The 25647-nt window shown below is 33.3% G+C and overlaps 1 protein-coding gene and 1 long non-coding RNA gene across 2 annotated transcripts in view; one reads left to right on the forward strand and one right to left on the reverse strand.

Annotated features, from left to right (window-relative positions):
* LOC143246904 (uncharacterized) overlaps nucleotides 1-19416 on the reverse strand; it is a 75754-nt gene extending 56338 nt beyond the window's left edge. Inside the window, exons 1-2 of the long non-coding RNA XR_013026227.1 lie at nucleotides 18908-19416; nucleotides 17274-17326 (exon numbers count right to left, since the gene is read on the reverse strand). This is a non-coding gene — a long non-coding RNA (uncharacterized LOC143246904). The remainder of the gene's footprint in view (nucleotides 1-17273; nucleotides 17327-18907) is intronic.
* A 2979-nt stretch (nucleotides 19417-22395) lies between these two features.
* LOC143246900 (la-related protein 6-like) lies at nucleotides 22396-24263 on the forward strand. Its single transcript, XM_076494160.1, has one exon. It carries the CDS (start codon nucleotides 22531-22533, stop codon nucleotides 24004-24006), a length of 1476 nt encoding a protein of 491 aa, XP_076350275.1. The 5' UTR covers nucleotides 22396-22530; the 3' UTR covers nucleotides 24007-24263.
* The last annotated feature ends 1384 nt before the right edge of the window (nucleotides 24264-25647 follow it).

Raw genomic sequence — 25647 nt, forward strand, 5'->3', positions numbered from 1 at the left:
ATTTCACTGTAACAAGAACTAGATTGTGTACAACAGTCAAGTAATGGTATTAGTATTTCACTGTAACAAGAACTAGATTGTGTACAACAGTCAAGTAATGGTATTAGTATTTCACTGTAACAAGAACTAGATTGTGTACAACAGTCAAGTAATGGTATTAGTATTTCACTGTAACAAGAACTAGATTGTGTACAACAGTCAAGTAATGGTATTAGTATTTCACTGTAACAAGAACTAGATTGTGTACAACAGTCAAGTAATGGTATTAGTATTTCACTGTAACAAGAACTAGATTGTGTACAACAGTCAAGTAATGGTATTAGTATTTCACTGTAACAAGAACTAGATTGTGTACAACAGTCAAGTAATGGTATTAGTATTTCACTGTAACAAGAACTAGATTGTGTACAACAGTCAAGTAATGGTATTAGTATTTCACTGTAACAAGAACTAGATTGTGTACAACAGTCAAGTAATGGTATTAGTATTTCACTGTAACAAGAACTAGATTGTGTACAACAGTCAAGTAATGGTATTAGTATTTCACTGTAACAAGAACTAGATTGTGTACAACAGTCAAGTAATGGTATTAGTATTTCACTGTAACAAGAACTAGATTGTGTACAACAGTCAAGTAATGGTATTAGTATTTCACTGTAACAAGAACTAGATTGTGTACAACAGTCAAGTAATGGTATTAGTATTTCACTGTAACAAGAACTAGATTGTGTACAACAGTCAAGTAATGGTATTAGTATTTCACTGTAACAAGAACTAGATTGTGTACAACAGTCAAGTAATGGTATTAGTATTTCACTGTAACAAGAACTAGATTGTGTACAACAGTCAAGTAATGGTATTAGTATTTCACTGTAACAAGAACTAGATTGTGTACAACAGTCAAGTAATGGTATTAGTATTTCACTGTAACAAGGACTAGATTGTGTACAACAGTCAAGTAATGGTATTAGTATTTCACTGTAACAAGGACTAGATTGTGTACAACAGTCAAGTAATGGTATTAGTATTTCACTGTAACAAGAACTAGATTGTGTACAACAGTCAAGTAATGGTATTAGTATTTCACTGTAACAAGAACTAGATTGTGTACAACAGTCAAGTAATGGTATTAGTATTTCACTGTAACAAGAACTAGATTGTGTACAACAGTCAAGTAATGGTATTAGTATTTCACTGTAACAAGAACTAGATTGTGTACAACAGTCAAGTAATGGTATTAGTATTTCACTGTAACAAGAACTAGATTGTGTACAACAGTCAAGTAATGGTATTAGTATTTCACTGTAACAAGAACTAGATTGTGTACAACAGTCAAGTAATGGTATTAGTATTTCACTGTAACAAGAACTAGATTGTGTACAACAGTCAAGTAATGGTATTAGTATTTCACTGTAACAAGAACTAGATTGTGTACAACAGTCAAGTAATGGTATTAGTATTTCACTGTAACAAGAACTAGATTGTGTACAACAGTCAAGTAATGGTATTAGTATTTCACTGTAACAAGAACTAGATTGTGTACAACAGTCAAGTAATGGTATTAGTATTTCACTGTAACAAGAACTAGATTGTGTACAACAGTCAAGTAATGGTATTAGTATTTCACTGTAACAAGGAACTAGATTGTGTACAACAGTCAAGTAATGGTATTAGTATTTCACTGTAACAAGAACTAGATTGTGTACAACAGTCAAGTAATGGTATTAGTATTTCACTGTAACAAGAACTAGATTGTGTACAACAGTCAAGTAATGGTATTAGTATTTCACTGTAACAAGAACTAGATTGTGTACAACAGTCAAGTAATGGTATTAGTATTTCACTGTAACAAGAACTAGATTGTGTACAACAGTCAAGTAATGGTATTAGTATTTCACTGTAACAAGAACTAGATTGTGTACAACAGTCAAGTAATGGTATTAGTATTTCACTGTAACAAGAACTAGATTGTGTACAACAGTCAAGTAATGGTATTAGTATTTCACTGTAACAAGAACTAGATTGTGTACAACAGTCAAGTAATGGTATTAGTATTTCACTGTAACAAGAACTAGATTGTGTACAACAGTCAAGTAATGGTATTAGTATTTCACTGTAACTAGATTGAACTAACAAGATTGTGTACAACAGTCAAGTAATGGTATTAGTATTTCACTGTAACAAGAACTAGATTGTGTACAACAGTCAAGTAATGGTATTAGTATTTCACTGTAACAAGAACTAGATTGTGTACAACAGTCAAGTAATGGTATTAGTATTTCACTGTAACAAGAACTAGATTGTGTACAACAGTCAAGTAATGGTATTAGTATTTCACTGTAACAAGAACTAGATTGTGTACAACAGTCAAGTAATGGTATTAGTATTTCACTGTAACAAGAACTAGATTGTGTACAACAGTCAAGTAATGGTATTAGTATTTCACTGTAACAAGAACTAGATTGTGTACAACAGTCAAGTAATGGTATTAGTATTTCACTGTAACAAGAACTAGATTGTGTACAACAGTCAAGTAATGGTATTAGTATTTCACTGTAACAAGAACTAGATTGTGTACAACAGTCAAGTAATGGTATTAGTATTTCACTGTAACAAGAACTAGATTGTGTACAACAGTCAAGTAATGGTATTAGTATTTCACTGTAACAAGAACTAGATTGTGTACAACAGTCAAGTAATGGTATTAGTATTTCACTGTAACAAGAACTAGATTGTGTACAACAGTCAAGTAATGGTATTAGTATTTCACTGTAACAAGAACTAGATTGTGTACAACAGTCAAGTAATGGTATTAGTATTTCACTGTAACAAGAACTAGATTGTGTACAACAGTCAAGTAATGGTATTAGTATTTCACTGTAACAAGAACTAGATTGTGTACAACAGTCAAGTAATGGTATTAGTATTTCACTGTAACAAGAACTAGATTGTGTACAACAGTCAAGTAATGGTATTAGTATTTCACTGTAACAAGAACTAGATTGTGTACAACAGTCAAGTAATGGTATTAGTATTTCACTGTAACAAGAACTAGATTGTGTACAACAGTCAAGTAATGGTATTAGTATTTCACTGTAACAAGAACTAGATTGTGTACAACAGTCAAGTAATGGTATTAGTATTTCACTGTAACAAGAACTAGATTGTGTACAACAGTCAAGTAATGGTATTAGTATTTCACTGTAACAAGAACTAGATTGTGTACAACAGTCAAGTAATGGTATTAGTATTTCACTGTAACAAGAACTAGATTGTGTACAACAGTCAAGTAATGGTATTAGTATTTCACTGTAACAAGAACTAGATTGTGTACAACAGTCAAGTAATGGTATTAGTATTTCACTGTAACAAGAACTAGATTGTGTACAACAGTCAAGTAATGGTATTAGTATTTCACTGTAACAAGTAGATTGTGTACAACAGTCAAGTAATGGTATTAGTATTTCACTGTAACAAGAACTAGATTGTGTACAACAGTCAAGTAATGGTGTATTTCACTGTACAAGAACTAGATCAACAGTCAAGTAATGGTATTAGTATTTCACTGTAACAAGAACTAGATTGTGTACAACAGTCAAGTAATGGTATTAGTATTTCACTGTAACAAGATAGATTGTGTACAACAGTCAAGTAATGGTATTAGTATTTCACTGTAACAAGAACTAGATTGTGTACAACAGTCAAGTAATGGTATTAGTATTTCACTGTAACAAGAACTAGATTGTGTACAACAGTCAAGTAATGGTATTAGTATTTCACTGTAACAAGAACTAGATTGTGTACAACAGTCAAGTAATGGTATTAGTATTTCACTGTAACAAGAACTAGATTGTGTACAACAGTCAAGTAATGGTATTAGTATTTCACAACAGTGTAATGGTAAGTATTTCACTAGATTAGATGTACAACAGTCAAGTAATGGTATTAGTATTTCACTGTAACAAGAACTAGATTGTGTACAACAGTCAAGTAATGGTATTAGTATTTCACTGTAACAAGAACTAGATTGTGTACAACAGTCAAGTAATGGTATTAGTATTTCACTGTAACAAGAACTAGATTGTGTACAACAGTCAAGTAATGGTATTAGTATTTCACTGTAACAAGAACTAGATTGTGTACAACAGTCAAGTAATGGTATTAGTATTTCACTGTAACAAGAACTAGATTGTGTACAACAGTCAAGTAATGGTATTAGTATTTCACTGTAACAAGAACTAGATTGTGTACAACAGTCAAGTAATGGTATTAGTATTTCACTGTAACAAGAACTAGATTGTGTACAACAGTCAAGTAATGGTATTAGTATTTCACTGTAACAAGAACTAGATTGTGTACAACAGTCAAGTAATGGTATTAGTATTTCACTGTAACAAGAACTAGATTGTGTACAACAGTCAAGTAATGGTATTAGTATTTCACTGTAACAAGAACTAGATTGTGTACAACAGTCAAGTAATGGTATTAGTATTTCACTGTAACAAGAACTAGATTGTGTACAACAGTCAAGTAATGGTATTAGTATTTCACTGTAACAAGGTATTACTAGATTGTGTACAACAGTCAAGTAATGGTATTAGTATTTCACAAGAACTAGATTGTGTAACAGTCAAGTAATGGTATTAGTATTTCTAACAAGATTGTGTACAACAGTCAAGTAATGGTATTAGTATTTCACTGTAACAAGGACTAGATTGTGTACAACAGTCAAGTAATGGTATTAGTATTTCACTGTAACAAGAACTAGATTGTGTACAACAGTCAAGTAATGGTATTAGTATTTCACTGTAACAAGAACTAGATTGTGTACAACAGTCAAGTAATGGTATTAGTATTTCACTGTAACAAGAACTAGATTGTGTACAACAGTCAAGTAATGGTATTAGTATTTCACTGTAACAAGAACTAGATTGTGTACAACAGTCAAGTAATGGTATTAGTATTTCACTGTAACAAGAACTAGATTGTGTACAACAGTCAAGTAATGGTATTAGTATTTCACTGTAACAAGAACTAGATTGTGTACAACAGTCAAGTAATGGTATTAGTATTTCACTGTAACAAGAACTAGATTGTGTACAACAGTCAAGTAATGGTATTAGTATTTCACTGTAACAAGGACTAGATTGTGTACAACAGTCAAGTAATGGTATTAGTATTTCACTGTAACAAGAACTAGATTGTGTACAACAGTCAAGTAATGGTATTAGTATTTCACTGTAACAAGAACAACAGTAAGAATGGTATTAGTATTTCACTGTAACAAGAACTAGATTGTGTACAACAGTCAAGTAATGGTATTAGTATTTCAGTAACAAGAACTAGATTGTGTACAACAGTCAAGTAATGGTATTAGTATTTCATTGTAACAAGAACTAGATTGTGTACAACAGTCAAGTAATGGTATTAGTATTTCACTGTAACAAGGACTAGATTGTGTACAACAGTCAAGTAATGGTATTAGTATTTCACTGTAACAAGAACTAGATTGTGTACAACAGTCAAGTAATGGTATTAGTATTTCACTGTAACAAGAACTAGATTGTGTACAACAGTCAAGTAATGGTATTAGTATTTCACTGTAACAAGAACTAGATTGTGTACAACAGTCAAGTAATGGTATTAGTATTTCACTGTAACAAGAACTAGATTGTGTACAACAGTCAAGTAATGGTATTAGTATTTCACTGTAACTAGAGTGTACAACAGTCAAGTAATGATTAGTATTTCACTGTAACAACTAGATTGTGTACAACAGTAAGTAATGGTATTAGTATTTCACTGTAACAAGAACTAGATTGTGTACAACAGTCAAGTAATGGTATTAGTATTTCACTGTAACAAGGACTAGATTGTGTACAACAGTCAAGTAATGGTATTAGTATTTCACTGTAACAAGAACTAGATTGTGTACAACAGTCAAGTAATGGTATTAGTATTTCACTGTAACAAGAACTAGATTGTGTACAACAGTCAAGTAATGGTATTAGTATTTCACTGTAACAAGAACTAGATTGTGTACAACAGTCAAGTAATGGTATTAGTATTTCATTGTAACAAGAACTAGATTGTGTACAACAGTCAAGTAATGGTATTAGTATTTCATTGTAACAAGAACTAGATTGTGTACAACAGTCAAGTAATGGTATTAGTATTTCACTGTAACAAGAACTAGATTGTGTACAACAGTCAAGTAATGGTATTAGTATTTCACTGTAACAAGAACTAGATTGTGTACAACAGTCAAGTAATGGTATTAGTATTTCACTGTAACAAGAACTAGATTGTGTACAACAGTCAAGTAATGGTATTAGTATTTCACTGTAACAAGAACTAGATTGTGTACAACAGTCAAGTAATGGTATTAGTATTTCACTGTAACAAGAACTAGATTGTGTACAACAGTCAAGTAATGGTATTAGTATTTCACTGTAACAAGTAGATTGTGTACAACAGTCAACTAATGGTATTAGTATTTCACTGTAACAAGAACTAGATTGTGTACAACAGTCAAGTAATGGTATTAGTATTTCACTGTAACAAGAACTAGATTGTGTACAACAGTCAAGTAATGGTATTAGTATTTCACTGTAACAAGAACTAGATTGTGTACAACAGTCAAGTAATGGTATTAGTATTTCACTGTAACAAGAACTAGATTGTGTACAACAGTCAAGTAATGGTATTAGTATTTCACTGTAACAAGAACTAGATTGTGTACAACAGTCAAGTAATGGTATTAGTATTTCACTGTAACAAGAACTAGATTGTGTACAACAGTCAAGTAATGGTATTAGTATTTCACAAGAACTGTAAACAAGAACTAGATAGATGTGTACAACAGTCAAGTAATGGTATTAGTATTTCACTGTAACAAGAACTAGATTGTGTACAACAGTCAAGTAATGGTATTAGTATTTCACTGTAACAAGAACTAGATTGTGTACAACAGTCAAGAATGGTATTAGTATTTCAACAGTAGATTGTGTACAACAGTCAAGTAATGGTATTAGTATTTCACTGTAACAAGACTAGATTGTGTACAACAGTCAAGTAATGGTATTAGTATTTCACTGTAACAAGGACTAGATTGTGTACAACAGTCAAGTAATGGTATTAGTATTTCACTGTAACAAGAACTAGATTGTGTACAACAGTCAAGTAATGGTATTAGTATTTCACTGTAACAAGAACTAGATTGTGTACAACAGTCAAGTAATGGTATTAGTATTTCACTGTAACAAGAACTAGATTGTGTACAACAGTCAAGTAATGGTATTAGTATTTCACTGTAACAAGAACTAGATTGTGTACAACAGTCAAGTAATGGTATTAGTATTTCACTGTAACAAGAACTAGATTGTGTACAACAGTCAAGTAATGGTATTAGTATTTCACTGTAACAAGGACTAGATTGTGTACAACAGTCAAGTAATGGTATTAGTATTTCACTGTAACAAGAACTAGATTGTGTACAACAGTCAAGTAATGGTATTAGTATTTCACTGTAACAAGGACTAGATTGTGTACAACAGTCAAGTAATGGTATTAGTATTTCACTGTAACAAGGACTAGATTGTGTACAACAGTCAAGTAATGGTATTAGTATTTCACTGTAACAAGGACTAGATTGTGTACAACAGTACAACAGTCAAGTAATGGTATTAGTATTTCACTGTAACAAGAACTAGATTGTGTACAACAGTCAAGTAATGGTATTAGTATTTCACTGTAACAAGAACTAGATTGTGTACAACAGTCAAGTAATGGTATTAGTATTTCACTGTAACAAGAACTAGATTGTGTACAACAGTCAAGTAATGGTATTAGTATTTCACTGTAACAAGGACTAGATTGTGTACAACAGTCAAGTAATGGTATTAGTATTTCACTGTAACAAGAACTAGATTGTGTACAACAGTCAAGTAATGGTATTAGTATTGTAACAAGAACTAGATGTAACAGTCAAGTAATGGTATTAGTATTTCACTGTAACAAGTAGATTGTGTACAACAGTCAAGTAATGGTATTAGTATTTCACTGTAACAAGACAACAGTCAAGTAATGGTATTAGTATTTCACTGTAACAAGAACTAGATTGTGTACAACAGTCAAGTAATGGTATTAGTATTTCACTGTAACAAGAACTAGATTGTGTACAACAGTCAAGTAATGGTATTAGTATTTCACTGTAACAAGAACTAGATTGTGTACAACAGTCAAGTAATGGTATTAGTATTTCACTGTAACAAGAACTAGATTGTGTACAACAGTCAAGTAATGGTATTAGTATTTCACTGTAACAAGAACAGTCAAGTAATGGTATTAGTATTTCACTAACAAGACTAGATTGTGTACAACAGTCAAGTAATGGTATTAGTATTTCACTGTAACAAGGACTAGATTGTGTACAACAGTCAAGTAATGGTATTAGTATTTCACTGTAACAAGAACTAGATTGTGTACAACAGTCAAGTAATGGTATTAGTATTTCACTGTAACAAGAACTAGATTGTGTACAACAGTCAAGTAATGGTATTAGTATTTCACTGTAACAAGTGTACACTAGTAATGTGTATTTCAAACAGTCAAGTAATGGTATTAGTATTTCACTGTAACAAGAACTAGATTGTGTACAACAGTCAAGTAATGGTATTAGTATTTCACTGTAACAAGAACTAGATTGTGTACAACAGTCAAGTAATGGTATTAGTATTTCACTGTAACAAGAACTAGATTGTGTACAACAGTCAAGTAATGGTATTAGTATTTCACTGTAACAAGAACTAGATTGTGTACAACAGTCAAGTAATGGTATTAGTATTTCACTGTAACAAGAACTAGATTGTGTACAACAGTCAAGTAATGGTATTAGTATTTCACAAGAACTGTAACAAGTAACTAGATTGTGTACAACAGTCAAGTAATGGTATTAGTATTTCACTGTAACAAGGACTAGATTGTGTACAACAGTCAAGTAATGGTATTAGTATTTCACTGTAACAAGAACTAGATTGTGTACAACAGTCAAGTAATGGTATTAGTATTTCACTGTAACAAGAACTAGATTGTGTACAACAGTCAAGTAATGGTATTAGTATTTCATTGTAACAAGAACTAGATTGTGTACAACAGTCAAGTAATGGTATTAGTATTTCACTGTAACAAGACTAGATTGTGTACAACAGTCAAGTAATGGTATTAGTATTTCACTGTAACAAGGACTAGATTGTGTACAACAGTCAAGTAATGGTATTAGTATTTCACTGTAACAAGTAGATTGTGTACAACAGTCAAGTTGGTATTAGTATTTCACTGTAACAAGGACTAGATTGTGTACAACAGTCAAGTAATGGTATTAGTATTTCACTGTAACAAGGACTAGATTGTGTACAACAGTCAAGTAATGGTATTAGTATTTCACTGTAACAAGGACTAGATTGTGTACAACAGTCAAGTAATGGTATTAGTATTTCACTGTAACAAGAACTAGATTGTGTACAACAGTCAAGTAATGGTATTAGTATTTCACTGTAACAAGAACTAGATTGTGTACAACAGTCAAGTAATGGTATTAGTATTTCACTGTAACAAGAACTAGATTGTGTACAACAGTCAAGTAATGGTATTAGTATTTCACTGTAACAAGAACTAGATTGTGTACAACAGTCAAGTAATGGTATTAGTATTTCACTGTAACAAGAACTAGATTGTGTACAACAGTCAAGTAATGGTATTAGTATTTCACTGTAACAAGAACTAGATTGTGTACAACAGTCAAGTAATGGTATTAGTATTTCACTGTAACAAGAACTAGATTGTGTACAACAGTCAAGTAATGGTATTAGTATAGTATTTCACTGTAACAAGAACTAGATTGTGTACAACAGTCAAGTAATGGTATTAGTATTTCACTGTAACAAGAACTAGATTGTGTACAACAGTCAAGTAATGGTATTAGTATTTCACTGTAACAAGAACTAGATTGTGTACAACAGTCAAGTAATGGTATTAGTATTTCACTGTAACAAGAACTAGATTGTGTACAACAGTCAAGTAATGGTATTAGTATTTCACTGTAACAAGGACTAGATTGTGTACAACAGTCAAGTAATGGTATTAGTATTTCACTGTAACAAGGACTAGATTGTGTACAACAGTCAAGTAATGGTATTAGTATTTCACTGTAACAAGGACTAGATTGTGTACAACAGTCAAGTAATGGTATTAGTATTTCACTGTAACAAGGACTAGATTGTGTACAACAGTCAAGTAATGGTATTAGTATTTCACTGTAACAAGGACTAGATTGTGTACAACAGTCAAGTAATGGTATTAGTATTTCATTGTAACAAGAACTAGATTGTGTACAACAGTCAAGTAATGGTATTAGTATTTCACTGTAACAAGAACTAGATTGTGTACAACAGTCAAGTAATGGTATTAGTATTTCATTGTAACAAGGACTAGATTGTGTACAACAGTCAAGTAATGGTATTAGTATTTCATTGTAACAAGAACTAGATTGTGTACAACAGTCAAGTAATGGTATTAGTATTTCATTGTAACAAGAACTAGATTGTGTACAACAGTCAAGTAATGGTATTAGTATTTCACTGTTACAAGAACTAGATTGTGTACAACAGTCAAATAATGGTATTAGTATTTCAGTGTAACAAGAACTAGATTGTGTACAACAGTCAAGTAATGGTATTAGTATTTCACTGTAACAAGAACTAGATTGTGTACAACAGTCAAGTAATGGTATTAGTATTTCACTGTTACAAGTACTAGATTGTGTACAACAGTCAAATAATGGTATTAGTATTTCAGTGTAACAAGGACTAGATTGTGTACAACAGTCAAGTAATGGTATTAGTATTTCACTGTAACAAGAACTAGATTGTGTACAACAGTCAAGTAATGGTATTAGTATTTCACTGTTACAAGAACTAGATTGTGTACAACAGTCAAATAATGGTATTAGTATTTCAGTGTAACAAGAACTAGATTGTGTACAACAGTCAAGTAATGGTATTAGTATTTCAGTGTAACAAGAACTAGATTGTGTACAACAGTCAAGTAATGGTATTAGTATTTCATTGTAACAAGAACTAGATTGTGTACAACAGTCAAGTAATGGTATTAGTATTTCACTGTAACAAGAACTAGATAGTGTACAACAGTCAAGTAATGGTATTAGTATTTCATTGTAACAAGGACTAGATTGTGTACAACAGTCAAGTAATGGTATTAGTATTTCATTGTAACAAGAACTAGATTGTGTACAACAGTCAAGTAATGGTATTAGTATTTCATTGTAACAAGAACTAGATTGTGTACAACAGTCAAGTAATGGTATTAGTATTTCATTGTAACAAGAACTAGATTGTGTACAACAGTCAAGTAATGGTATTAGTATTTCACTGTAACAAGAACTAGATTGTGTACAACAGTCAAGTAATGGTATTAGTATTTCACTGTAACAAGAACTAGATTGTGTACAACAGTCAAGTAATGGTATTAGTATTTCACTGTAACAAGAACTAGATTGTGTACAACAGTCAAGTAATGGTATTAGTATTTCACTGTAACAAGAACTAGATTGTGTACAACAGTCAAGTAATGGTATTAGTATTTCATTGTAACAAGAACTAGATTGTGTACAACAGTCAAGTAATGGTATTAGTATTTCATTGTAACAAGAACTAGATTGTGTACAACAGTCAAGTAATGGTATTAGTATTTCATTGTAACAAGAACTAGATTGTGTACAACAGTCAAGTAATGGTATTAGTATTTCATTGTAACAAGAACTAGATTGTGTACAACAGTCAAGTAATGGTATTAGTATTTCACTGTAACAAGGACTAGATTGTGTACAACAGTCAAGTAATGGTATTAGTATTTCACTGTAACAAGGACTAGATTGTGTACAACAGTCAAGTAATGGTATTAGTATTTCACTGTAACAAGGACTAGATTGTGTACAACAGTCAAGTGATGGTATTAGTATTTCACTGTAACAAGGACTAGATTGTGTACAACAGTCAAGTAATGGTATTAGTATTTCACTGTAACAAGGACTAGATTGTGTACAACAGTCAAGTAATGGTATTAGTATTTCACTGTAAGAAGGACTAGATTGTGTACAACAGTCAAGTAATGGTATTAGTATTTCACTGTAACAAGAACTAGATTGTGTACAACAGTCAAGTAATGGTATTAGTATTTCACTGTTACAAGAACTAGATTGTGTACAACAGTCAAATAATGGTATTAGTATTTCACTGTAACAAGAACTAGATTGTGTACAACAGTCAACTAATGGTATTAGTATTTCAGTGTAACAAGAACTAGATTGTGTACAACAGTCAAGTAATGGCATCAGTATTTCAGTGAAATATGATCCAGTTTTTGTGAAAGAAGTGTTGAGTACTAAAATATCAAAGAAGACTGAATAATTTTAATGAACAACACAATATGTATCAAGGAACTTCTGTTGAACTGGGTGCACATATGGCCTCATTGTGTAAGTTCTTGAAAGACATCTGTACCTCCATGCATAGAAAATTCTGGCTCCTCAATCAAAGAGGACTGAGTAATAACCTCGTGGTGAGTACCACGTTTGTTACTGGATGAACCATGGCAAATATTGTAGTATTGAACGTAAATTAATGGAGATGTGTGGAAGATGAGAACACACATACAAGTGTAAGAGAGATTTGTTAAAAACTAAGGTGTGATGTTTCGCAGTTAAAGTATGTATTTCATTTTTATGGGTAAATTTTAATCACACTTGCATAATTGTACATATTAGTGCAAACCTTTATTTCTATCATCTTGGGGCTTATTGTTGGAACACTTCATTTTATATTTACGAAACAAAAAACAAGTTATTACCAAACTGATTACATGGGATACACTGACAAACTGCTTTGCAGATTTCACCCTGTTGAGAGTATAAACTTGCATTTCACAATCTTCATCCACATACAGTAATTGCTTTATGTAACTGTATGAGAAAAGAACTGTGTACTTCCCAGTATTAAAGACACTTTGTTTTATATTATTCCATCAAACATTGACCATTAACACTCAGGTATCAGGAATTGTGCAGAGGAATACCTTCTAATTTCTCCAAGAGTGAAAATTGTTTGTAGATATGCTAGTGTTATATACAATGCATTTGTTAAAATTTCTATAATAAAAGTAGAAGTCAATTTGTTGACAAAAAATGTGAAATAAAAGGTAATTGACCTGACACAGCCAGGTGGTTAAGGATGCTCGATTTGTAATCCAAGGGTCACAGGTTCAAATCCCCATCACACTAACACATTTGTCCTTTCAGCTGTGCAAGCATTATAATGTGACAGTCAATCTCATCATTCATTGGAAAACGAGTGGACCAAGAGTGGGTGGTGATAACTAACTGCTTTTCCTCTAGTCTTGCACTGTTAAGTTAGGGATGGCTAGCTCTGATAACCCTCATGTAGCTCTGCGCAAAATTAAAAAAAAAAATGAACATACAAAAGGCACTCTGCATCAAAATATAACAATCTCTGTCCAAGAGCAAATACTCGTAAACTGAACTATTGTTCAGGAAGTGATAAGTTTTAATTGGTATTGGTAGTAAAGGTTAATGTAATTGTTCTGTATAATTGAATTACTAATAATATAGCAAAACTGAATCCACAATCTGCAAACTATATAAAGTTAGAATTACCAAAAACATTTATCAGAAAGAAGAAATGTAACTTTTAAAAGGATTTAAAAGTTAAAACTTCGGATGAACGTTAAAGTATACGTGCTTTCCCATTATACGTTCAGCTGGAATAAAACACCATTTTAATTACTTCCTGTTCGAAGTTTGTTCAGAAAACACAATCAGGTTTGTTTAATTTTTAAATATTTTCAATGAAATATGCGTTAGATATCAAAATGTTCACTAGATGTCGCGCCAATCTTAAGTGTACAATCAATCTCAGTTAAAACGGTTTTTGATATATCGTAGAGAAAGCCGAAAAAATTCGGGATTTTTTAATACAGTACGCATTTAATGATCTTGTAAACAGACCTTAAAATTTAAAACATTTTATTTTATGTTTGTATTTTGAGTTTAAATATTGGGTAGTTTCTTTTTTGTATTTATTAAAAATAAACATGACTTACTACAGCGGTAGTAACACTAAAATGGTTTACATTAACATAACCTGAGGAATATATAAACTTGAGTTCCGTGAATAAAGAGCAAGTACATTTTAAGATGAATCAGTAAAATGTGACAGAAAATATTCATTCATTACTTTATTAACTAGGCAACATATCTTGTTTTACCCACCATTATGCCCCAAGTTGAATAAAAAACATACGAGTTCCTGGCTAAATAAATGGATATTTTCTGTCAAATTATTATCAATGCTGTATTTCCAGCTACAAGTTTGACAACCGATTTGATTTAATATTTTTAACTCGCACCCTGGAACCTATTTTTCCCGTGTCGTTTTTTCATTCCTAAGATGTTTTTTTATTAGGTACATACTATGGTGAGAGAAGATTCACTCTACAATTGGTATTAGAGTGAATATTACAAAGAAAACTGTTTGTTTCAGAGTAATAAGTGTAAATAAACTTTTACAGCAGGGAAATTCTGTTTCTAATTATTATAATGCTTCAACACACAGTATCAAGTCATCAATAAAGTAGACTGATTTACGGTTTGTTTTTGAATTTCGCACAAAGCTACTCGAGGGCTATCTGTGGTAGCCGCCCCTAATTTAGCAGTGTAAGACTAGAGGGAAGGCAGCTAGTCATCACCACCCACCGCCAACTCTGGGGCTACTCTTTTACCAACGAATAATGTGATTGACCATCACATTATAACGCCCCCACGGCTGAAAGGGCGAGCATGTATGGCGCGACCGGGATGCGAACCCACGACCCTCGGATTACGAGTCGCACGCCTAACTTACGGACTCATTGTGGTGAGGAATGGTTCACATCACCACACACAATATCTGCACACCTGCTTGTTTTTTCTGTACCTCTCGTAACTTTAGTGATATATACTGAAGACTAGTAAGATGTATAGAGTCAAAAAGGATATTGTAAATGGGGAAAGTAATTTCATAGAGAACATAATTTAAAAAAAATTCTTGAGTTTTATAAAACTGTTTAGCAATCCTTACTATTTTCAGTTATGAGATCGTTGAAAACTATGATGTCAGAAATAGCCGAGTGTTTTAAACCAAACCTTAACTAATATTCATGGATACAAGCGCTGCATTTCTCTAAATGTGTTTATCCTAGTTACATAAGTTATTTTGTACGAATGGACTAAACAGTTGGGTCAGTGTCATAATCATATTATAAATACACACACTGATGGCCAAAATCTTTAGGTCAATGAACATAAAGAAAAAATATGCATTTTGCGTTGTTAGATTCAACCACTTATTTGAGTAGAGCTTCGAAAGATAAAAATAAGAAAAGGGAAAATAAAAATAAAAAACTTTATTAGCATTTAATAGGGAAAATGTGAACACTGAAATTAGTCTAAATACCAGCTGGTCAAAAGTTTAAGACCGTACTGAAACGAAGCGTTAATCGGTGAACACGTAACGAAATTTAGTCATTTGTGTTCAAGCATTAGTGTTGTCAACATCTCCCACTGACATCTTCTGTGTTGCATTGGGTAAAAACATGGCAAAGGTTTAAAAGTTGACAGAGTTTCAATCTGGCAGAATCGTCAAGCTGCAAAAGCAAGGTCTCTCTCAACGTTCCATCGCTGGGGAGATTGGGCGTAGTAAAACTGCTGTTGCAGATTTATTTAAAGACCCTGAAATAGACGTCAATTCCAAACAGTACATGATCTTCGTGAAGCCATCTTCACCACTTGGAATAACATTCCAGCCAGCCTTCTGCAAACGTTTATATCGACCATGCCAAAACGAATGTTTGCAGCTATTCGCATTGACGGCCGTGCAACTCACTACTGAGACCTCTTATTGGGCATTTCCTACCCTGTTTAGGACTTCTGTTTGGTATGGTCTTAAATGTTTGACCAGCTAGTATTTAGACTAATTTCATAGTGTTCACATTTTCCCTATTAAATACTAAAAACGTTTTTTTATTTTTATTTTCCCTTTTCTTATTTTCATCTTTCGAAGCTCCACTCAAATAAATGGTTGAATCTAACAACGCAAAATGCAATTTTTTTCTTTACGTTCATTGCCCTTAAGATTTTGGCCAGTAGTGTATCAAGAATAAAAAACGTTTCAAAAAGAAAAAAAATTGTAGCTCGGTTACGCGCTGCGAGCGTCCTCTATGTATGTCTAGGACATACTCGCTCAGAAGTATTATTTAGAAGCAAGTTAGTACAATGCATTTTGTGGATGAATTTGAGCTGTAATCACAATACTATTTCCTTAAACCTCTTGATACAACATTTTAAAAAATGTTTTTCCTATATTGTAATATCTACAAGACGAATAAAAAATTAACAGTATAATAAGACAAGGTTCTAGTAAAACCTAACGTAAATTAAACACAAGTAATTTGAGGCGCCTAAATATATTTCAGTATAATGCTTCTATTGTAATGGTATCTTATTATACCAGTCTGACAGGCCATGTCATATAATATGTACATAAAAGTGCTTATGATAGTGAAAATAACCCAAAGTTTGGAGTAATATTCACTATTACAGCACCTCCCAGCTGAACGCGCGGAATTTGTTCAGCTCGACACACTAGCACGTGCCACTTCTTGAGTGTTCGTAAGTTTAAACATTCTATCTGTATTGATAACCATGTGCATTTAGGAACCTTCGTTTAAGCTAATTAATGCAGAAGGTTGGAATAAACGTTAATATTTAATAGCAGGGCCTAAGTAAGAATACTGTTAAAGTAGCATGAACACTTTTGTAAACAGAACAAAAGAATTAGAGACCTACGTGTTGGTAAGGGTAATTACTTTCAAAAGTAACCAAAATTAAATATTATATATAAACATCAAATAAACAGAAACCATTTTAGTTCATTACTTAAAACACATTCTCATAATATAATTCTTACTACTATGTGTCAATCTAATCATATATATACATATATATAAGGTTATGTCTAAGGTTAATAGATAAAAATAATATTTTTCGGTTGGGTCAATGTTTAGTTAGATTTAACCTTACATGTGTGTATATATAATTTTAAGACAGAGATAAAATATCTGTAATATTTCCATGTTTTTCCTACCTGAACTCTGTGAAGTAATAACTGTGCAATTTTCCACGTGGAAGGATCAAAGTCTGAAAACAATAATCAGTTTATATCAATAAAACTCAAAGAAGGTTACATGTCACGCAATGTTAAACACAGGGTAAAAATAGAATTATTGTATACAATAAATACATTTAATTAATAAGGTTTAAAGATAGGCATACCAATGATCGACATGGGTTTTAGGTACGACTTATCATTACTAAACTAAAGTGAAACTAATTCAAATAGTCGAACGTTTCACTCAGTCAAAAATAGTCGCTATACATTATTTGTTAGCCTAAAGCTAAGAATGCAATATCATACATAGACCATAGGCTTATATTAAAAATGCAGTTTTAGTATTTGATAGCAACAATCACATTTATTTATTGTTAATTTTTATTAATTTGTCAACTAATATTGTACTTGTTTCTACTTTTGTTACATAGTCTTATTTACATTTTCGATCCTATTTTCACACAAAAATATAAGCCTAACTTAGATTAGGCTTAACTTTGATCACTCTGTTGCGTTTAGGGTTTTCAGTGCTTCTGTTTGTTAGGTTTGGAGAAAACAGCGTATTGTAATACACTTATTTTTCTTCTTCATGCTATGCAACTTAAGCTGCTCAGTAACTTAAATCTTATTTTGTTTGAATAAAGATATTAAAATTATCTCAATGAATAACTTATGACTGATTTTACTATCTTACCTGCGTAGGCCTAAGTTTTAAAATACTAATAACGCCTAATAGTCTAAACGACGACTGCAACACCTATAGGTTGGTTCCTTAGTAGTGGTAGGTACTCACAAACGTACATATATATAACATATTTTCTATTAGCGTTTAAAAACATTTTATTGGCCAACACTTCAAACAGCATTAATGTTATATTAAATATTTTGATTCTCACAAAATTAAAATCCTTTTATTAACAAATGAAAGGAAAGATGTCTACTTGATTGATACTTCAAATACTGTTCCATCTTGTGGAAAGATTAGATTCTGGAATCAGTGATTGTAGGCCATAAATTAATTCGTTTTAGAAATATATATTATATTCTCATATGTGTTTTAAATTATATATTTTTACCCGAAACCTTTCTTAATGGTTATTATCTAAATAGATTTTTGTGTTTTCAGTTTTCAATTCCATCCATTTAACTTTTTTGTTGTTGTTGTTGTTAATCGACCTATCTTCGTATCTTATGTTTAATTTATCAATACCGAACGTTGCTTTCCTTGAAATCTTAAAACTCCTTTTTAATCTAAATTTCCCGTTCTTGTCACACTGTAGAACGGAAATGAGCCGTACTTCCAAGAATCATTTGAAAGTTAATCAAGACACGGATTGCTAGAATATTTGTACTTCAGGCTGTGCCCCCCGCCAGTTCATCGGTAAGTCTACGGATTTGCAACGCTAAAATCAGGGGTTCGATTCCCCTCTGTGGGCTCAGCAGATAGCTCGATGTGGCTTGGCTATAAAACAAACACACACACACTTGAGCCTGTAAGTTTTATTTTCATATTAATGGTGAATATAAAAATGTGCTCACAAGTTTCAATGGGGTTTGTAGTTTTAAGGTTATAATTTCTCATGTAAATTGTCAAATAACTCGTGATTTACCAAATAGTTACTGATCCAACGGCAGAAAATATCGGCAGTTGTTGTGGTACACGTATCAGATCAGGAAGTTTAAGGGTGAGGCGAGGGGTTGTGTAGGACATGAATCAGGAATGATTTTTCCCTGCTGATCTCTTTGAACCTAGTAGTCGTTAAGACGTTTTTATCCTACCAAAGCTGACCACCCGCACGCTATTGTCATGCTAAGAAACATGTTTATGTGCATCCTTAGTTGTCCTATCCACCAGAAACAGTAATGGAAGCCTGACTCGACACATTTACTCAGATGAACGTATGAATGGTGCATATGTTCTCATTTGCAAGCACTCCCAACATTTAGTTCAGTTATTTCTTTTCAAGTTAACTCGGAGATCTCGTGTTTCACATTTTATCCAGAAAACAATTCTTAATCACTGAAGGACATAAATGACACTTGAACTCAACTGTACGAGACAATGAAAGTTCTTCGCTTATTTGAAATACGATTGGTTTGTAAAAGGTCATACCACCCTGATAAGACACTGAGAAGAATGATCTCATGTGAAAATAATTACAGGTACTAGCTGATAAAACGAACGTGGCGTGATTTTTGTTTATGTTTGACACTGCAGTCATGCGAGTGATAACGAGAAATGTAAATTCAAAGTTAACATAGAATGATTTTTGTAAATACCTTCTGCGTCAGAGATAGAATAAACGTATTAAATATAACCTTGTCAGTTATAATTAACTACACGCTGCACCAGTTATGCACAATAGAACAAAAATGTCGCATGCATATAACGATTACTCTATATATTTACCAATAATAGCAACAGGTTAAGTGTGCGTTGAATATGGCGAAAACACGACAACAAACACATCATTCTAGAACTTCAGTTCAATAATATTCTGTTTTAAACATTCCTTTTGAATAACAATAAGATCTCTTTGTTTCGGATAATCAAATAAAACTAAATGAGGGCTTGCTGTCCCTGACATTGAAGGATTCGATAAGCACCCTCCGCCAATTCTTGAACTACTCTAATAAAATAGTCAAATTGGACCGTCACTCGTATACCGTACCTACAACACCAACTAAAGGGTCGCAGTTTTACAGCACAGACTTCAGTGTATTAATTACTGGGTTAATTTTTAGTTCTGATCTGTATAGGTAGCTTCTTTTGTTGTCCATAAAAATTTGCAATTACTTAATTTGTAATTTGGTAGAAAAGTTCAGAAAAACTTTGTTTACATTCCAGATATACATACATATATAAAATTATTTTAACTAATATTTCGCCTTTGCGACTTCTTTAGCGTTCATATGACGTTTATCTAACGACTGTTCTTATACCAAACAGTTGCGTATATTAAACCAGAGAAAGGTACAAAGGCGAAACGTTGTTTAAATATACTGGCTGACTAATCAAGGCGTTAGTGCATTAGATCCGCGTGTGACGAATTTTTGACGTCATGTATGCACTCTGAGGATGGAGAAAAATAACGCTCTCTGTGAGGGGAAACGGAGACGAAACGGGAAAATCGTGACCCATATTGCAAATCTGCATGTACACAGAGGAAAATTTCGCAAAGTTGGGGGTTGCATGTCGCATAGTAAAAGGTTTTTTTTTCTAGTATCATATAAGTAATAGTTTCATTACAGTATGATATATACACATATCTGAAGCGCAAAATTCGTTTTTTCTTATATTTTTACCAAAATGTTGCTTGTTTCTGTCAAATGTTAATGAGTATTATTATTCATGCATGAATAGGTAAAGGAGGAGACAGTGTCATAGTTCGTAGAGAATAAATCAATGTGTAATTGTATTTGTATTAACAACACTCTGATGGTGACAGAAAGATGTTTGTTACATATATTGTAGTCATTATCTCATTTTCCAAATTTAAGTAATCAGTGAATTACTGTTGTGTTTCCACTTGATGGATGTTTCGACTGTTATCAGTATTTACCTGAAGTCGTCCTTTCAGCCGTGAGGGCGTTATAATGTGACGGTTAACCCCACTATTCGTTGGTAAAAGAGTAGCCCAGGAGTTAGCAGTGGCTGGTGATGATTAGCTGCCTTCCCTCCAGTCTTACACTGCTAAATTAGGGACGGCTAGCGCAGATAGCCCTCGTGTAGCTTTGCGCGAAATTCAAAACAAACAAAAACATTTACCTGAAGTCAAGTCGGTTTATTTCGTCAATCAGGCATTACTTTTCGTCGTACCTAATGCAATAAACGTAGATTCAGATATCAGGACCGGCTGTGATATAGAACAGTAGATTGAAAAACACTCTCAACACATACTTAAGATATTATTCCTTTGAGATCAGTGACGTGACACGGCGAAGAAAAAATTCTGCACAACATGGACGTATATAATTTACACACAGAGAGAACTGAACTAAAGAATAAATCATTCATTAAAGAGTATTTCTATCACTTAATCTCGTTTTGAAATGATTTCTTGGTAAAAGTGGTAATTTATTAACACATTTGTGACCAGGCGATAATACATTAACAATTTATAACCAGGCGTTAATATATTAGCAATCTGTAGCCAAACGTTAATATATTAATACATTTGTAAACAGACGTTAATTTACGGCGCGGCATAGCCAGGTGGCACTCGATTCGCAATCTGAGGGTCGCGGGTTCGAATCCTCGTTCCACCAAACATGCTCACTCTTTCAGCCGCGGTGGCGTTATAATGTTTAGTCAATCCCACTATTCGTTAATAAAAGAGTAGCCCAAAAGAGTTGGCGGTGGGTGGTGAAAACTAGCTGCCTTCCCTCTAGTTTCACACTGCTAAATTAGGGACGGATAACACATAAACAAACAAACGTTAATTTACTAACAAATTTGTAACCAGATGTTAATGTATTATCACATTTGTTGCCACACGTCACAGAGGTCTAATCAAGCTTCTAATACACAAACAGCTGTTTCTGCCTTGAGTTTAATATACAAACAGTTGTTGTTTTCCCTCAGTTTAACACACAGATATTACTGCCACGAATGTAATACAGAAATTATTGTTGGTTCGTTTAATTTAATACACAAACAAGTATTTCTTCTCGAGCATACAAATATAGGTAAATTTATGTAAAAATAATTAATCGTGTGTCTGTTTAAGGTTCTGTTTATAATAACCACCTTTACTGTTATTTGTTATCGAACTTTCGCCACTTGTTCATCCTATTACTCTAGTGTCACGGGACAATCATACCACCAACCCTTTTCCTCCTGTGACGTAGAAACTGGATTAGGCGCATCTTCAGTGTGACCTATCTTCATAGTAAATGTTGTTCAGTAAACTGTATGTAGTTTGTTGTTGTTTTTATTCATTAAGAGATAATACCGAGCTGAACATAGCTTACCGTCTTCAGTAATATTTTGGTCGATTTCCACATCCGTTTTAGGTAACAGCTCATATCCTAGACCAGCCTCTCACACACGTGATGCCACAAGACTTTGGGCCAATCACCAAAGACAGTAACACCACGCGACACCGTGAAATTCCATAGGACGTGTGTGATTATAAATAACGTCCAGAAACTAGCAAGCGAATACGTTTTTACTTGTCCTCTGTGAATACGAGAGGTAGAAGATAGCGTCCGAAGGTTAAAACTTTAAATTATGATTTTAAACGCCCGTACTGGTGTAAATATGTTAAATACAGCGGCCACGCAGAAATGTTTTTTTACACTGCTGGTTTGTGACCAAGCAAAAGATTCGGAAAGTGAAGGCTATTTTTTACCCGAAGACCTGCTCAACGACCGAGATGTCGAAGGCTATGGCTGTAGGTCTTCAAGTAATGAACAAAACAGGAATTCTCCGAACTGTTGCAAAGGGGGTACTGACAGCGACTGGGAAAAGGATTCTGGAATAGAATGTCCAACGAATGTGGATGATTTGGACTCTGGAATAGAATGTCCAACAAATGTGGATGATTTGGATTCTGCAATAGAATGTCCAACTAACGTGAGTAATTTGGATTTTAGAATAGAATGTCCAACGAATGAAGATGATTTCCTCCAACCCGACAAAGTCGTGGTGGAAAACATCATACGACAAGTAGAGTACTACTTTTCTAATGCAAACCTTCTGAAAGATCCCTTTCTGTTGAAACATGTCCGACGTAACAAACAGGGATATGTAAGTTTGAAGCTTATTGCCTCTTTTCGAAAAGTTAAGAGTTTCACGAAGAACTGGAGAGTCGTTGCTCACAGTTTAAGGTATTCAAAAGATTTAGAAATAAACGAAGAAGGCACCAAAGTTCGGCGAAAAGATCCATTACCACATTACGACGAGACACCGCCATCTAGAACTGTAATTGCATTTAAATTCCCTTTTGAAAAGCCAACAGTAGAAAAAATTGCAGAACTATTTTCTGAATATGGAATTATTACCCTTATCAGAATTCTTCATCCGAGTAAAGCTATACCGTCGGATATAAAGACATTTCTTTATAAACATTCAGAAATAGGTTCTAGTGTTTGTGCCCTGGTCGAGTTCGAGAACCGTGAGAGCGCATGTCGTGCATCAAATGAATTTTTTTCCAAAAGTAGTGACTGGAGGTCAATGCAGGTCATTCCACTTGTTTCAGCAGATGAAAATAAAAACAAAGAAAACGAACTAAAGAAAAGGAAGAAGGGAAAACGACAGGCTCATGTGGGTCAGCTCAGAAAAGGAGGAACTCCTATAGGTAATGGCTGCTCAATCGAAGGACAATCGCGTATAGAATCAAACAGATTATCTGCAAGCCCAAAGCCTCCTTCAACTTGCGAAAAATGGAACCAAGGACCAAACTCTTGTTGCAACAGTTTTACTAGAAATCCTAGGGTTTCTAAGAGACCCATAACTTCTCAAAATACCAGCAATCCCTTAGACTGCCCAACGTCCAACAGCCATTCTGATTCATTAAAACCCATGAGTAACCCTTGGGTCCAACGGCGACTGACGCAAGGCAGAGAAAGGGGATACTCTATTCCTACCCATAATTCTCGGCTACTGATCCCTGCTGGTGTAATTAGGTTTCCTAAGGGTCCAGACGGCACGACTGGCTTCAACTGGAGCCTATTGAAGCTTCGAACTCAGTCTGCTCCAGTGTAATTTACGATTGATATTTCATAAATATCTGAAAAAAAACAAACAAAGACGTTACCCTCGGTGTAATGTATCATATGGGCGTTAAGGTTTCTTCACATTCTTTTGTTTTTTTCTTAAATTATGTTATTGTTCATTGGTTTAATATGTAAATAGGTTTTATACAGTTAAATTAAAAAAAATGTTTATGTTTAGTAAAATGTGACAATGTATATTATTTGCTTTGTATGTATAAATCTGTTTATTAAACACATCTCAAGTTTTGTGATTGATTTTGTTGTTAAAAGCAAAGTTACACTATGGGTTATCTGTTATAAGCCATCGGGCTGTGGTTGAATTTGGTTGTTGTTGAAAGAGTGAAACAGGACGTGACGATGACTTGCAGTTTAGGAAATCTACTTTTTCTATACGTTTATAATAATTTCCAGTAACAGTTACCTTAGCAACTCACTTCCATTGGATCTAAAGAAAAATGTCTGATTGGTGCGTTATTAACTGCAATTTGTTCAATAGACTAAGTTTTTCAACAACGACGAACATTCAGCTTTAGAATTATTAGCCTGTGGCGACATCTCTTGAATAAAATAATTATAAAAATATTTAAAAGTACAAATAATAAGAAACACTCAAAAAGTCTTAATAGAAATTAATAAAAACCATATAACCCGAGCGCTTTCAAAAGGTGGACCTTTCTTCTCGAGGGATAAACTGGGAGTTCCTAAAAGTACACAAAGATTTCATAATTTTAATTAATAAATGACTACTTGTGGATACCATTTATATTTTCAACAAAAATATAACCACTTTGCGGACTATAATGGTATTTCATTCGCATATCTACCATATCTAATACGATTATTTTATGATAAATAGTTAATTACAAACTTGTTTGACCTCAAAACCGTTCTAAAATAAAAAATTATATTCTTGCTCAGCAAATAAGGCCAAGTGGTTAGGACGCTCCACTCGTAATCTGATGGTGGTGGGTTAGAATCTCCATTACACCAGATATGCTCGTCATTTGAACCGTGAGGGCGTTATAAAGTTACAGCCAATCCCACTATTCGTCAGTAAAAGAGTGGGTGGTGATGACTAGCTGACTTCCCTCTAGTCTCAAGCTGCTAAATTAAGGACAGATAGCCCTCGTATAGGTTTGCGCTATACAATTCAACAAGCAAATATTATATCACTCCTTTGGTTGTCTTTTTCTCTTACATAGTTTTTTCCAACGACGAACTTCCTTCTATTCCTGGTTTTTGTATGATTAACTAATTAGTGCTAATCTTTAAACCCAAATTCGGATAGTACAACAGACCCATGTTTAGAATATTTGTAAAGTTGTTCACATTCAACAGTTTTTAAACGATGTTTGATAAAAATACGAAATTTTGTTGAAATCAACGTGAAAAGAGACAAGTCGACTCTCGGTTTGGGGTTAAAATAATGGGGAAACTGCTTCACTTTATTTCTCACGGTTTGGGGTTAAAATAATGGGGAAACTGCTTCACTTTATTTCTCTCGGTTTGGGGTTAAAATAATGGGGAAACTGCTTCACTTTATTTCTCACGGTTTGGGGTTAAAATAATGGGGAAACTGCTTCACTTTATTTCTCTCGGTTTGGGGTTAAAATAATGGGGAAACTGCTTC

This window comes from Tachypleus tridentatus, chromosome 3 (assembly GCF_004210375.1).
Source record: "Tachypleus tridentatus isolate NWPU-2018 chromosome 3, ASM421037v1, whole genome shotgun sequence".
Classification (NCBI taxonomy): Eukaryota; Metazoa; Arthropoda; class Merostomata; order Xiphosura; family Limulidae; genus Tachypleus; species Tachypleus tridentatus.

Excerpts from the sequence above, each read along its gene's own strand:
- LOC143246900 (XM_076494160.1), top strand. The coding sequence starts at position 22,531 with ATGATTTTAAACGCCCGTACTGGTGTAAATATGTTAAATACAGCGGCC.